Source organism: Trachemys scripta, chromosome 9 (genome assembly GCF_013100865.1).
Source record: "Trachemys scripta elegans isolate TJP31775 chromosome 9, CAS_Tse_1.0, whole genome shotgun sequence".
Taxonomy (NCBI): domain Eukaryota; kingdom Metazoa; phylum Chordata; order Testudines; family Emydidae; genus Trachemys; species Trachemys scripta.
In genome coordinates, this window is record NC_048306.1 from 52,681,892 (window position 1) to 52,696,068 (window position 14,177).

At 54.8% G+C, this 14,177-nt stretch overlaps 1 protein-coding gene across 2 annotated transcripts; it reads right to left on the reverse strand.

Moving 5' to 3' along the window:
- Nucleotides 1-558: 558 nt before the first annotated feature.
- LOC117882356 (endothelial protein C receptor-like) lies at nucleotides 559-12,449 on the reverse strand. Of its 2 annotated transcripts, none has more exons than XM_034780516.1 (4): nucleotides 12,149-12,449; nucleotides 11,185-11,424; nucleotides 9,188-9,469; nucleotides 559-1,494 (listed from the first exon to the last, which is right to left on the reverse strand). In XM_034780516.1, exons 1-4 carry the CDS (start codon nucleotides 12,201-12,203, stop codon nucleotides 1,439-1,441), a joined length of 633 nt encoding a protein of 210 aa, XP_034636407.1. In that variant the 5' UTR covers nucleotides 12,204-12,449; the 3' UTR covers nucleotides 559-1,438. The 2 variants fall into 2 exon arrangements, with proteins under 2 accessions (XP_034636407.1, XP_034636406.1); XM_034780515.1 differs by lacking the exon at nucleotides 559-1,494 and adding an exon at nucleotides 7,425-8,892.
- Between the last annotated feature and the right edge of the window lie 1,728 nt (nucleotides 12,450-14,177).

Below are 14,177 nucleotides of genomic sequence, written 5' to 3' on the forward strand. Positions count from 1 at the left end.
TTTTTCCTTGCCATCTTCCAATCATAGAGGCACCTCTGTTTTTGCTCTCTGTAGTGCAGCATTTCTCAAATGTGGCTACCAGGGGCTTTTTGTGTGGCCACAACAACCTTCTGGGCAGTGATGGGGGAGAAAGGGGGGCAAAGTATCCAGCTCTCACCCTCCCTCCCTGGTGCTCCTGGATGCGCTGCCCTGCAGTGCCTCTAGAGGCACAATGTTGCAAGACCAAGGTGAGCTCTCCGTCTACCTTGGGGGCGAGGTTCAGGCTTCAGCCCAGCAGGACTTTGGGAGCCAGGCTGTGGGACTTCAGGCACGCCCTGGCTCTGTCCATTGGTCCCAGGCTCCTGCCGCTATGTGACGGGAGCCAGCCCTGGGTGCTGACCCCTGCTGCCGGCTGTGTAGCAGTGGGCTCCCAACACCAGGCTTCAGCTGCACAGCCCCTGGCTCTGACTACACAGCAGCATGCACTGACTCCCGGCTCTGGCTGTGCAGGCTCCCCACACACCCCATCGCCCTGGGCCCCCACTGCCTTCTCTTCCTCCCCTCCCCCCACCCCCTTTTCAGGGCTTAATTTGTCCTGGGGCTTGCTGAGAAAAGTGATATTAACAAACGTACAAGTATCACTTTTCCCAGCAGACTTACTAGCTAGGTGGGAGGCTGTGATACGTGATTAGTATTAGTATCTTGTATCGCAGCCTCCCAGCTAGCTACTAAATGTGCTATGAAAAGTGATATTAACGAACATACACCTATCACTTTTCACAGCATTATTTTTATTATTGAATCTGCAAAAAAGACAAACCTACGTAAATAATTACAATGATGTGGATGTGTATATGAGCATATTTATCTGGTTTTCTTAAACTTAATGAAGTATTTTAGGAAAGTGTCAGTGTGGCCACTTGCAAAAGTTGGTGGCCCCATACTGAGGGCAAGTGCACAGTATAGTGACAGATGGTGGAGCTATGCAGAGATCTGCCAACCTCACTAATTCCCCTGCGTGACCCCTCCACTGGAAGTGGCAGGCAGTTCCACTGGGCCTCTCCACACTCTGTTTCCAGGCAGGCACTTCTCCATTGTGTGCACTGATTTTTTTTCTTCTCAGTGCCCCCTGGCAGGGCCAGGGCTTCTGAGCTGCTGCAGGCTCCTGCACATGGCCTAGCTGCATAATGCCAGCACCAGTACGGGCAGCCTGGACCTGTTGGGCAGAAATTCAGCAGCAGGAGTTTTGGAAGCAGGAAGCCAGAGCTTCTTGGCTGGGTTTTCCCTGTTCTGAGTGGGGCGAAATACGGCATCCAGGAGTCTCTCTGAAAGACTGTTAAGTCAGAGAGGCAGGAAGAATTCAAGGTGCAGGACCCCAACCACTGCCCCCTTTCAAACTTCTATGGTAACCAGGGTTTGGGCATTTTGTTGGTTGGCCCAAATTGTTCCAGAAAGGTCCTTAGCCAGGCCTGGTAGTGGGTGTAATCCTGAACTCCAGCTCCCTTGACAGCAGCTCTGAAACCAAAGAGGAGTAAATAAAATACCAACCCCAAGCTGTCCAAGCCATATTTAAAAAAAAAAAAAAAATCCACATCGGACAATGGGCTCTCAACATGATCTGAGTTAATCTTCCCACAAATTTAAGTCCCCCTCTTTCATCTATCCTAGTGCCCCTCATTCCACTGGACTCAGGCAGTACAAACCTCATTTCGCTAGAAATGGTTACCCCTTTTCCTGGGGGATGGGGATGGTTGTTCATTCAAGACAGGTTTTGCCCACACTCAGGGACAGTATGTTAGACCCATTTCTGACAGATTTCACCTCGGGATTTTTCACTGTCCTACAGGGAAGCCTGTTTCCATGTGCACTTTATCTCTGCCACCAATGCTACCCACCCGCTGCAACATTGTGTTCCAGGGCACTCAATATTGCTGGAATGTTTTGCCTATGGGGTACTGCAATGCACCCACGATATTCCATGCTGCTGGGAGGAGTATGTTGGGAAAAGGAGGATTGTTGCAAAGGGGAAAGAGAGTTCAGTAGGTGGATGAGATCTTGATAGCAAGTGAAACTGAAGAAGAGCATGAAGGGTTAGTGCAGCAGTTACTGGGTTGCTGCCAAGCACACACCTTGAAACCTAACCCTTCTAAAGCCCAGGTCAAACAGAGAAGTGCAGTATCTGGGAAATAGACTCAGGGAGATCAGTAGATAAGGAGAGAGTGAAGTGTAACCTTCCACTGCCAGTGGATACTAAATACTTGCAGTCCTGTTGGGGGCTGAGACTTTATGGTGGGATATACAGAAAAAGCAGGACCCTTGTATGAGGTGCTTAAAAGGCTGCAATGGATCTGGACAGAAGAAGCAACTAGTTCATGGGAAAGCTTGAAAAGGGTTAATAGAAGCATCTGCTTTGGCTGCCCCCAACAAAGACTTGTTGAGTACTATAGCAGAGCACTGACAGTTCCAGAAAGCTAACTGTGAATCTGTGAGCAAACTGCTCTTGCTGCTTACTGGACATGACAGAAAGCCCAGGGAACTATCGGAGCAAGTAAAGTAATTGTTAAAAGCCATCATGCTCTGGGAAAACTACTAAGTCAGGAAATTTTATTCAAAGGGCATGTGAGTGGATAAGGCTGTACAATTGGTCTTTGGTCTCATGACAGAAAATGTCCAATTGCTCACCCTGAAAGAACCTGAAATATCTGTATGGTTCTTTCAGAGCCCCAGGAGGAATCTAAAGCACACGCTGTCTTTACGACAACTCCGGTTGAACAGGTAATTGGGAAAACAATCTGTCTTGTGCATGTAGCTTATATTATAAAGAAGGAAAGTGAATTACAGGATCAGGAGACAGGCAAATACTTAAATCCTTTCAATATAAGCTAGAGAAGGGAGGGACACAGTCCACAGATGTCAGCAGTTGTAGAAGTGTTGGAGAGAATGAAAAACAAACTGAAATAATTATTGGAACTGATTCAGATTAGATTATGTTCATAAAGGTACCACCATTTATCTTCCATGGTGGAAAACTATGACTTTTACAGGAATTGATGGATCTTAAATTAAACGTAAGATCCTTTGGCAATGAATGGAAGAATTGGCAGCCAATTTTAATAAGTTCAGACTGGTTAAAATAAAATCACATAAAGGAAAAGGTCCATTACAATGGGGGAATGAACAGGCAGATAAGCTTGCAAAGAAGCAGCAATCACTGGTACAATATTGGAAGCTGTGCCAGTGGCAATAACCACCCAGGCACAAGCAAAACAAGAACAAAAAAATGATGAAAACAACCAGGAAGGATTGCTATTATTACAGGACATTCAGGCAAAAGTTGAGTTGGTACAGCAATGGATTGTAGAATGCCCCTCAAAGTGGCAGGGCATTCTATGGAAAAAAGAACAAAGCTTAATTATGTCAAAACCAAACAATTAATGGGTTTTAGCAATCTTAGCAAATGCAACACCTCCCTTTGGGATGGATACATGGTTCTGTTGTGGGGGGACAGCTGAAATTTGAAGAGGCATTGGAGAAACTTAAAAAGATGAGCTGGTGGCCTGGAATGAAAGAGGATTTGAATGTCCATATTCATAGTTGTTTAACATGTGCAAAACAAGACCTTGCTAGAAGGAAAAGGCAAGGAGAATTAATGCATCAGGCTTTAAAGGGTCCCTTACAGTGCTTGCAGGTGGTTTTTGTGGGACCCTTGCCCACCACACCTAGGAAGAATAGATTTATGTTTGTAATTGTAGGTAGCTTCAGGAAATGGGTGGAAAGAGAGTAGTCTGGTAGCTGCAAAAGTGTTGTTAATAGAAATCTTTCCTAAATGGAGTTTACCACACTGTATTGACTCTGATAATGGGCCAGCTTTCATCAGACAAATGTACCAAAGTGTGAGTACATGGGCTGGTATTCCCCTACCGTTACACATCCCCTTCCACCCTCAAGCTGGAGGGCAGATGGAAAGCATGAACAAGTCCCATAAAATTGAATTATCCAAACTGTGCAATGAATTGGGAACAAACTGAGACATGGTGCTCCTATTGTATTTTAAATCTTGGCCGGAACATTTACATTTCCCAAAGGAGTCACTCCTCTCTCCTTTAGAATCACAGTTAAAGTAACAGTGAAATCCTTGCTGATCTTAAATGCAAAAAAGAAGCTTACAAGAAGTGCAAGATTGGACAAATGACCAGGGAGGAGTATAAAAATATTGCTCAGACATGCAGGAGTGAAATCAGGAAGGCCAAATCACACTTGGGGTACGTCTATACTTACCTCCGGGTCTGGCGGTAAGCAATCTATCTCCTGGGATCGATCCCAGAAGTGCTCGCCGTCGACACCGGTACTTCTGCTCCGCGAGAGGAGTACGCGGAGTCGACGGGGGAGCCTGCCTGCCGCGTGTGGACCCGCGGTAAGTTCGAACTATGATAGTTCGACTTAGCTGAAGTTGCGTATCTTAGTTCAAAGTGTGGGGTTAGTGTGGACCAGCCCTTGGAGTTACAGCTAGCAAGAGATATTAAGAGTAACAAGAAGGGTTTCTTCAGGTATGTTAGCAACAAGAAGAAAGTCAAGGAAAGTGGGGGCCCCTTACTGAATGAGGGAGGCAACCTAGTGATAGAGGATGTGGAAAAAACTAATGTACTCAATGCTTTTTTTGCATCTGTCTTCACAAACAAGGTCAGCTCCCAGACTGCTGCACTGGGCAGCACAGCAAGGGGAGGAGGTGACCAGCCCTCTGTTGAGAAAGAAGTGATTCGGGACTATTTAGAAAAACTGGACGAGCACAAGTCCATGGGGCCAGATGCGCTGCATCCGAGGGTGCTAAAGGAGTTGGCGGATGTGATTGCAGAGCCATTGGCCATTATCTTTGAAAACTCATGGCGACCGGGGCAGGTCCCGGATGACTGAAAAAAGGCTAATGTAGTGCCCATCTTTAAAAAAGGGAAGAAGGAGGTTCCGGGGGACTACAGGCTAGTCAGCCTCACCTCAGTCCCTGGAAAAATCATGAAGCAGGTCCTCAAGGAATCAATTCTGAAGCATTTAGAGGAGAGGAAAGTGATCAGGAACAGTCAGCATGGATTCACCAAGGGCAAGTCATGCCTGACTAACCTAATTGCCTTCTACGAGGAGATAACTGGCTCTGTGGATGAGGGGAAAGCAGTGGATGTGTTATTCCTTGACTTTAGCAAAGCTTTTAATACAGTCTCCCACAGTATTCTTGCCAGCAAGTTAAAGAAGTATGGCTGGATGAATGGACTATAAGGTGGATAGAAAGCTGGCTAGATCGTCGGGCTCAACAAGTAGTGATCAATGGCTCCATGTCTAGTTGGCAGCCGGTTTCAAGTGGAGTGCCCCAAGGGATGGTCCTGGGGCCGGTTTTGTTCAATATCTTCATTAATGATCTGGAGGATGGCGTGGACTGCACTCTCAGCAAGTTTGCAGATGACACTAAACTGGGAGGAGTGGTAGATACGCTGGAGGGTAGGGATGGGATACAGAGGGACCTAGACAAATTAGAGTATTGGGCCAAAAGAAACCTGATGAAGTTCACCAAGGACAAGTGCAGTCCTTTGAAAACTCATGGAAGCAGTTCTGCAGAAAAGGACCTAGGGGTTACAGTGGACGAGAAACTGGATATGAGTCGACAGTGTGCCCTCGTTGCCAAGAAGGCTAACGGCATTTTGGGCTATATAAGTAGGGGCACTGCTAGCAGATCGAGGGACGTGATTATTCCCCTCTATTCGACATTGGTGAGGCCTCATCTGGAGTACTGTGTCCAGTTTTGGGCCCCACACTACAAGAAGGATGTGGAAAAATTGGAAAGAGTCCAGCGGAGTGCAACAAAAATGATTAGGGAGCTGGAGCACATGACATATGAGGAGAGGCTGAGGGAACTGGGATTGTTTAGTCTGCAGAAGAGAAGAATGGGGGGATTTTGTAGTTGCTTTCAACTACCTGAAAGGGGGTTCCAAAGAGGATGGATCTAGACTGTTCTCAGTGGTAGCAGCTGACAGAACCAGGAGTAATGGTCTCAAGTTGCAGTGGGGGAAGTTTAGGTTGGATATTAGGAAAAACTTTTTCACAAGGAGGGTGGTGAAGCACTGGAATGGGTTACCTAGGGAGGTGGTGGAATCTCCTTCCTTAGAGGTTTTTAAGGTCAGGCTTGACAAAGCCCTGGCTGGGATGATTTGGTTGGGGATTGGTCCTGCTTTGAGCAGGGGGTTGGACTAGATGACCTTCTGAGGTCCCTTCCAACCCTGATATTCTATGATTCTATGATTCTAACTGCAGTGTAACAAACATACAACACCCGTGTTGCCCAGTCTTATGGTTTCATTGGTAGCCTCGCAAGACCTGGTGTTTTTCCTAACTCCCCTCTTCAGCCCTGGAATCCAGAGGTTGTGTGAGAGCCCAGTTTTCATTTGAAAAAAGGAAGGTTCAAGATCACATGGTTGCAGGGACCCACTTGAAAACATGACCACACATGCACCTCTTAGAGAAATGAGACTAATCCAGCATTTATTAGAGTTTTAGATCCTGTGCCTTTTTTGCAGCCTGACTCATGCTTTTTAGGGTTCCTAATTTTGGTTGGACATAGGGTGACCAGATCACCCAAGTCAAATATTGGGACGTGGGGGGGGTGGGGCAGGGCAACAAAAAAACCCACACACACACACACCCCTTCCTCCACAAGCGCTGGAGGGAGGCCCGGGAGACGCAGGGGAAGTGTGGGGCCGGGGTGAGTGAGAGTCTGGCCTGGCCCCGAGTGCAGATAGGACTCAGTCGGGCGGTAGGGAGAGTAGGGGGGTGGCCCACGGGGCCAGGCAGTGACTGTTCTCCCCTCCCCCCACCCCCGGGCAGTGGGACTCGGGAGCAGCTGCTGCTGCAGCTCCCACTGCCGTGGGGGGAGGAAACAGCCAATGGCGAAGCTCGGCGGCTGCAGCTCTGGCACCCAGGCCCGAACCCCCCGAGCCCGGGCCTGCTGCGGGGACCTAGCAGCGCGCACACTGTGCCCAGCAGCATCTGGGCTGCTGCCCAGCTGGTGCAATCCCGCAGCGGCCCCCGAGTGGGGGCAGCAGGCCCCAGCCCCCCCCGTCCTGCTCGGGTCCCACAGGGGAACTGGACTGCCAATGCCTCCGGCCCGGGGCCACCGTGGGATTGCGCCAGCTGGGCAGCCCCCCTACTCTCCCTAACACCCTGCCTGCACTCGGGGCCAGGCCGGACTCTCACTCACCCTGGCCCCGCGCTTCCCCTGTGTCTCCCGGGCCTCCCTCCACAAGCACTGGAGGGAGGAGGAATGGCGAGCCTGGGGAAGAGGCGGGGATTCGGGGAGGGAGCCAATGGGGGAAGGAGGGGGCGGGGGCGGGGGGGGCGCGAGCACTTCCGGGCTCTGGAGTATTTGCTTGTTTGTCCCGAATCCCGACCTAACATTGGTCGGGACACGGGACAAACAAGGAAATATCGGGAAAGTCCCGATAAAATCGGGATGTCTGGTCACCCTAGTTGGATGTATTCCTGGAGGTTTCTTCACATGACGTAATCTTTAATTAGATTCATCTTTCATTCCTGGAGACTCCAGGCCAATCGTGAAGGGTTGGCAACCCTGTTTTTTGACCCCTGGGGCTGTGGAATCCTGCATGTCTTCATCCAGCAGGTTCACTGAGCTGCATGGCCTCAACGTGGTTCCTCCAAACAATTGAATCCTCTCTTTGTATGGCAGAACCGCTCTCGGGTTGGCAAGGGGGCAGGTGGGCTCCTGAGCTGATTTATGGCCATCCCCAGGCGGTGCGAAGAAATTGTTAGCTGTTCACACAGCCCCCTTCGGCTGCCCAGCACCAGATTTAGACTAATAGATCACAGACTGAACCATCCCTGACCAGGCTGAGCGCCAACAGTGCCAGGGCCCAGGCACAGCGGCACCCAGATGGCCACGCCCAGCGCCACTGCTTGCAACCATCACCCCCATGCCCTCGCCCAGTCAAAGGAGAAGCACTGGGAGCGTCTGTGAGGCCTTGCCTATGAGTCGGGCATGGCTCTCCGCAGCCACCAAAGGGGAGGGGCTGGTTGATGTTCCAGCTGCCCCCCTCCTCATCCAGCACTAGTGCCTGAGCTTGCCCCTCCTGGCTGGGTGATGCCAGGTTTGCCCCTGGGAGTGTGTTGGCTTCCTCTCTGGCATGGTCAGACCTGCTCCTTCTCAGCTCAGCCTTAACTGGCCTGGGTGCTGAGATACCCCCATGCCATGCCACCCTCCCCATTTCTGGCCCAGAATGGGCAGCTTCCCTGCCCCCCACCAGAAATCTGTGTCAATGTAACAGCCCTCACCCCAGACCATGCAAAGGTTGTGGCCACGTCTCCAACCACATCTCCTGACCCAGAAGGACTGAAGCCCTCGCTGGGAACATTCCAAACCAGGGCTGGGCAAAGCCCCTCAAGGATGGACAAAGGGCCTAATCCTGCCGTGGCCCTAGGAGGGCTACTTGGTATCTGAGTCACTGCTCAGGGCCCTGAGTTCCCCTGTAGGGACAGGCGGGGAATGGGAGAGGGCAGCCGGACGGCAACTGGCGGGGGCTTGGGGTGGCTACAAGAACAGGGTGTGGTAGGAGCTGTGGACGGATGCTGCCCCATGTCTGGCACATAGTTGAGGAGCTGGTACTTTAGGGGCAGTGATCCACACGCAGAGCTGATCAGCCGTGGGGACTGAGCAGCGTTCCCCTCCCCTTGCCGGGGGTGGCAGCTGCCGAGCCCCCCGTCACACTGCACAGTGAAGGCTGGCTGGGGCATGACCTCCTCCGGTACCACTACTCCGCCCTCCTGTGCAGAAGAAGACTCCTATGGCCAAGGCTGCCAGGGCGATGGCTCCCAAGGTGATGCCCAGAGCCAGAAGGGTGTGCGAGCGCCTGTGCTGTCCTTCTGCAAGACAAGAGGAATGGGCTCAGAGCCGGGCTTCGCTCTCAGGGGCCATGCGCGGTGGGCGCCGGGCCTGGTGCATGGGACTGACCCAGGTTCCATTCCCATGTTCCCTCCATTTCCCCTGGGCTGGGGGCCCAAAGGGAGCCACTGCCAGTGTCGTAGGGGGGTTGTATTCCTGCTGCTGGGCAGAGGGTCCTAGTGCCAGCATGGGCTGGCGCAGGGATTGCTGGGCTACAGTGCCCTCCCTACACAGCACCCCTGGGAAACCCATGCCCGGTGGTCCCCCCTCACGTACCGATCCTGGCGCCATTCATCTTGCTGTGCCGCCTCACAAACTCCACACACGTCGTCTTCAGGAAGGACTGCAGCTCGGAGGTGGTCTGTGGGTACCGGTTCACCTGGGCATGGGTGAATGTGGCCAGCTCGTCGTCCTCCTTGTTTCCCGGTAGCACCCAGCTGGCATTGGCCGCCCGGAAGCTCAGGAAGTCGTCTCCATTGAATGCCACCTCGTAGAAGCTGTGAGAGGCGCCATCAGGGGAGAGCTGGCAGCCCAGCTTGCAGCGCAAGTGCAGGGGGTCTGTGAGGGGGCAGAGCCGGAGGGGTCAGGCTGGCATGGCCCAGACACAGGGGTCAGGAGGGCACATGGAAGGAGGGGTCATGGGGGAGCACCCCAACCCCTCCTTGTTTTGCCAGAGCAACCCTCGGGCAGATGGGGGGCAGTCAGCAGCACCCTCCTCACTGCTATGTGCTCCCTGGGCTCAGCCGCATCTCCCCATCTCCTCACTTCTTTCCCCCGATCCCACCCCAACTCCCTTTGCGCTCCCCAGATCTGTACCTCACTCAATCTCCTTTACCCTTTTTCTCTCCCTTGGCCTGATCCCTCTACCCTCCTCCTTCCCTTCTCATTCCCCACTGCCATCCCCACGCCCCCATACCTACTCTCTCTGCTTCCCTACCCCAGCCGGTGCCACACACTGCCAGGTAACTGATGTGTCTGTTCCCCTTTCATGGTACTCTCAGAGGTCCCGGGAAAGCTGGGTGGCAGCTGCCATTCTGTTCGCTGAGTGGGCGCAGTCTGGAGCCAGGAGACGCACACAGCGCTCGCTCACAGAGACTTGACTCTGGGCCACCTGGCTGTTTCCTTTTGGCCAAGATCTAAGTCACTGCTGTTGATAGGCTATGGCAGGCCCTGGGGGGCTGAGCAGGGAATAGGGCCAAGCTGAAAATTGTGACAAAAAATCTGGTTCAATCTGAACTAGGGTTACCGTACATCCGGATTTTCCCGGACATGTCCGGGGGGAAATCCCAAAAAGCCGAACATGTCCGGGAAAATAGGGAGGGGCCGGCGCCGCTGGGTGCTGGGCCGGGGGCCAGGCCGGAGCCGGCAGTGCTGGGCCGGGGATGCTCGGCCGGGGGCTGGCCCGGAGTCCGGGGGTGCGGGGCCGGCAGTGCTGGGCCGGGGGTGCTGGCCCGGGGGCCGGGTCGGGGCCAGCAGTGCTGGGCCGGGGGCCGGGGCCGGGCCGGGGCCAGGCCGGGGGCTGGCGGTGCTGGCCTGGGGGTGCTCGACCGGGGGCTGGCCCGGGGCCGGCACCCCAGGGCCCGAGCCGAGCCAGGCTGGAGACGCTGGGGCTGGGGCCAGGGCCAGCCGCCGGAGGGAGCCGCTCGGTTGGGGGGGCGCAGACTGGGCCGCGCCTCCTCCCCCACCCCCACCCCAGCTTACCTGCTGCCTGCTTCAGGCTTCCCGCGAATCAAATGTTCACGGGAAGCAGGGGAGGGGGCGGAGTTGGGGCGGGGACTTTGGGGAAGGGGTGGAGTTGGGGCGGGGGCAGGGCTGGGGGCAGGGCCGGGGCCCTGTGGAGTGTCCTCTTTTTGGACACTCAAAATATGGTAACCCTAATCTGAACCAAAACCAATTTGCTTGTGGAATCAAACAATGCAGGGGAAAAGATTGTTTCAAAAGGGATTGAGTTGGCTCGAAACCAATGCATTTTTCAACCCAAAACAATTAGTTGAAAAACATTTGCCTAGCAATCCTGGTAAAGCATAACACCCTCGCCCCCGCTGCACCTCCCTGCCCTCACGTTACACACAGCACCCGGGGCGTGGGGGCAGCGCAGCACCCTGCCTGGCTGGCCCATCTATGGGTGGCAAACACCATGCATGCCCCCCTGTGCCATCCAGCTGATGCAAACTCTGTTTTTTCCACTTTGCTGCCACCCCCCAAGCCATGTCACCAGCGCCAGGTGTCAGAGGGGCCCATGTCCCCAGTGCCGCTCCCGCTCTGGTACTCACACTGCACCGGCCTCTCCTTGGTGATCACCTGCACGAAGGCATGGAAGGTCTTTAAGTAAGTCTGCAGGCTGCGCTCCATCTCCTGCCACTGCGCCGGGGGCTCCAGCGGGAGCAGCTGGCTGGCATTGAAGCCCTGCAGGCTGTGGGCCAGTACACCGTTCAGAGTGGCATTCCCCCAAAATTCAATGGTGCTGTTGTTCGGGAGGTGGGAGAGCTGAATCATGGTGAAGGTGTGCAGGGCTGGGAGAGACAGACACCCAGAGAATCAGAGAGTCGGAGGGCACTGGGCCAACCACATCCCCTGGACAGCTGACTTTGGGCTTCCTGCCACACAAAGCCCTCCCTTCCAGAGGGCATTCCTCCATCACTGCAGCAAGCCCCCAGCCTCACCTGCTGGCCCACTGGCCAGCTGCTCGGGCTCGCCCGCACTCAGCCATGCATGGGAAAGAAAAGCCCACAGGTAATTCCTGCAGGAGGGCTCAGCAGATGCTGGGATTTCCCTGCCATGCTTCACTCATTGCGGGGTTTCCCTGCCCACCTCCCCCCTCAGGGGATCCTGTTCCCCCTCTCCCCCCCACCCCAGCACTGCCAGTCCCTCAGACATGCTAGCACCGCTGGTATCTCCTTGCGAAGCCGTTTCAGACTGGCCGGCACCAGCCTTTCCGGTGGTGCTTTGAGTGCAGGAAAAGCATTTAAGCTGGGAAGGGACCTGCCACTTCCCCATGTCACAGAGGTGGGAGGGGGATGGGGGCTGTTACAGTCTCTGCAGGGGGAACCCTGGCCTGACACCCCATCCCATCCCTTGGCCACACCACTGGAAATCACACTCTCTCTCTCAGCTGGGCTGATCAGAGCGAGGGGTTGTCTCCATGGCTAAGCCCTCAGAGCCACTCGGGACCCGGTGGCTCTGCAGTTCCCGCAGGGTGCAAGAGCCCTGCCTAGGGGTGCTGGGGACCCCTCTTACCTGCCCCATCTCCCTGGTGGCAGAAAGTACCGACAAGGAGCAGAAGTAGCAGCATTCCCGCAGGCTGGCTGGGGGGCCCAGTCACGGCTCTGTTCTAGCCTGGTGCCCTTGATGGAGGAGTTGCGGGGTCCTGGAGCCTGGCAGAGCAATGGCAGGGGCCCCGTGCACTACGCCTCTGTGCCGAGCTGTGCAAGGGATGTGAATGCAGCGGCAGTGCTGTGGATCAATCAGGGCTGTGGGAGGGAGCTGGGGCTAGCAGGGAGGAAGAGGGCGGGAATGTTAGTCCAGCTCTGTTATTGCAGCTCTGTTCCATTTCTGCAGCTGCTGACACGCCTTCTCTGCCAGCCCAGGGCCTGGCTCCCCTCTGCTGTCCCGGCAATGTGGCTGGGCTGGACCCTGGAGCTCACATACCCAGGGCTGATGCAAACGGGGGAGGAAGTATTCCGGGGCCCTGAGCTCTGGAGACCCCCCGGAACATATATAATGAGTGAAATGGGGCCCCAGCAAACATGATGTACCAGCTCCCACCCAGCACCTTCTCCTGCAGGGGGGAGTGTTTGTTAACCCCAGCTGCCAGGCCAAGCTCTGATAGGCTGAAGAGTGGGCTGGGAGTCAGGACCCCTGGATTCCACTCCCAGGCTCACATTGGGGTGATTGACAGAGGCAGGACTCCTGGGTTCAGCTCCAAGATGTGATGGGGAGTGTGGACTAATGAGTTAGAGCAGGGGGACTGGCAGGCAGGACTCCTGGGTTCTATGCCCACCATGGCTGCTGACTCCTTGTGTGATCTTGGGCAAGTCACTCACCTCTGTGCTTCAGTTTCCCTCTTTGTAGACTGGCTATGGACCCTCCAAGGGGATGTGAGGCACAGGGGTGGGCACGTGGGCTGGCTATGAACTGCACAGTGATCCCTGGATGGCCTTTTCCAGAGAGGACGGAGAAGTCTGCTCCGTGCTTGAATCCTGGCCATGCTCTGGCTCTGTGCGGAGCACCACGGAGCTGGCTGGCTCAGGAGCCATCCCCAGGAGCAGTCCAGCCCCGCCCTGCCTGTGTCAGGCTGTGTCAGCACAGCTGCTCAGCTCCCTGTGGGCCCCCCATCTCCTTTCTGGCCTGGGCCGGGCATTACATTGTTAACGCCTCTGGCACTGAAGAGACAACACAGCCCCTCCTGCAAGGGCAGGGCATGCAGATGTGATCCTGTTCCCAAGGAGGGGGCTGGAGCTGCAGACCCCCGCCCTGGGCACATACAGTTATCCACACACAGGGGGTGACCAGACAAACCGAGGCGCTGCAAGCCGGGTCATTTATGCTGAGCCCTGGGAGAGGACACCAGCTCCCCCTGGCCTGGGACAATCAGGATCTTCCCACATGGTCATTCTGCCCCCTCCCCCAGGGGGAGCTGAGGCTGCCATGCAGGAGGCTGTGGAAACCATTCTCAGCTGCTGGCCACAGGGCTTTAACCCCTACTGCTCCACAGCCCAGGCCTGCTCCTCTCCAAGGGGCCCCGTCGCTCCCAGTGGGCTACAAGAAGGGGAGCAATTGGTGAGGACTGGGCTCTGCCCTGGGCTCACCACTCTCCCTGGTGATCCTGCTGCTGGCTGGCCCGTTACCCTCTGCTGTGCCGTGGGCAGTGCCTCCTCAGAGCTCTGCCCAGATGTGTCATTGCAGCTGGGCCTGCAGCATGACTGGTTTTCTGGTCTCGCTCTCCCTGGTTCCCACTCAGCTGTGACCTCCATGGGGATCTCCCTGCCCACCCCACCATTCCAGCAGCCCCTTGTCTGGGGCTAGACCTCCCAGCACTGGCGGGTCAGAGGGAGCCAGCGTCAGCTTTCAGTTACAAAAGCTAAGTTTCTAGCTCTCTATCATAAACATACAGCTAATGGTGGTTCAGATATACTTAAGAAGATGGAATTTCCCTGACTGGTTTCTTGGCTGGCTCCAAGAGACCCAGGCCAAAACCTTCCCCCACAGATTTGAAAGTATCTTCTCCCCTTATTGGTCCTTTTGGTCAGGTGTCACCCAGGTTATC

Excerpts from the sequence above, each read along its gene's own strand:
- LOC117882356 (XM_034780515.1), bottom strand. The coding sequence starts at position 12,203 with ATGCTGCTACTTCTGCTCCTTGTCGGTACTTTCTGCCACCAGGGAGAT. Across the intron at positions 9,470-11,184 it reads CAAGGAGAGGCCGGTGCAGT|ACCCCCTGCACTTGCGCTGC; the intron begins GTGAGTACCAGA and ends GCCCCCTCACAG. Across the intron at positions 8,893-9,187 it reads GATGAATGGCGCCAGGATCG|AAGGACAGCACAGGCGCTCG; the intron begins GTACGTGAGGGG and ends CTTGTCTTGCAG.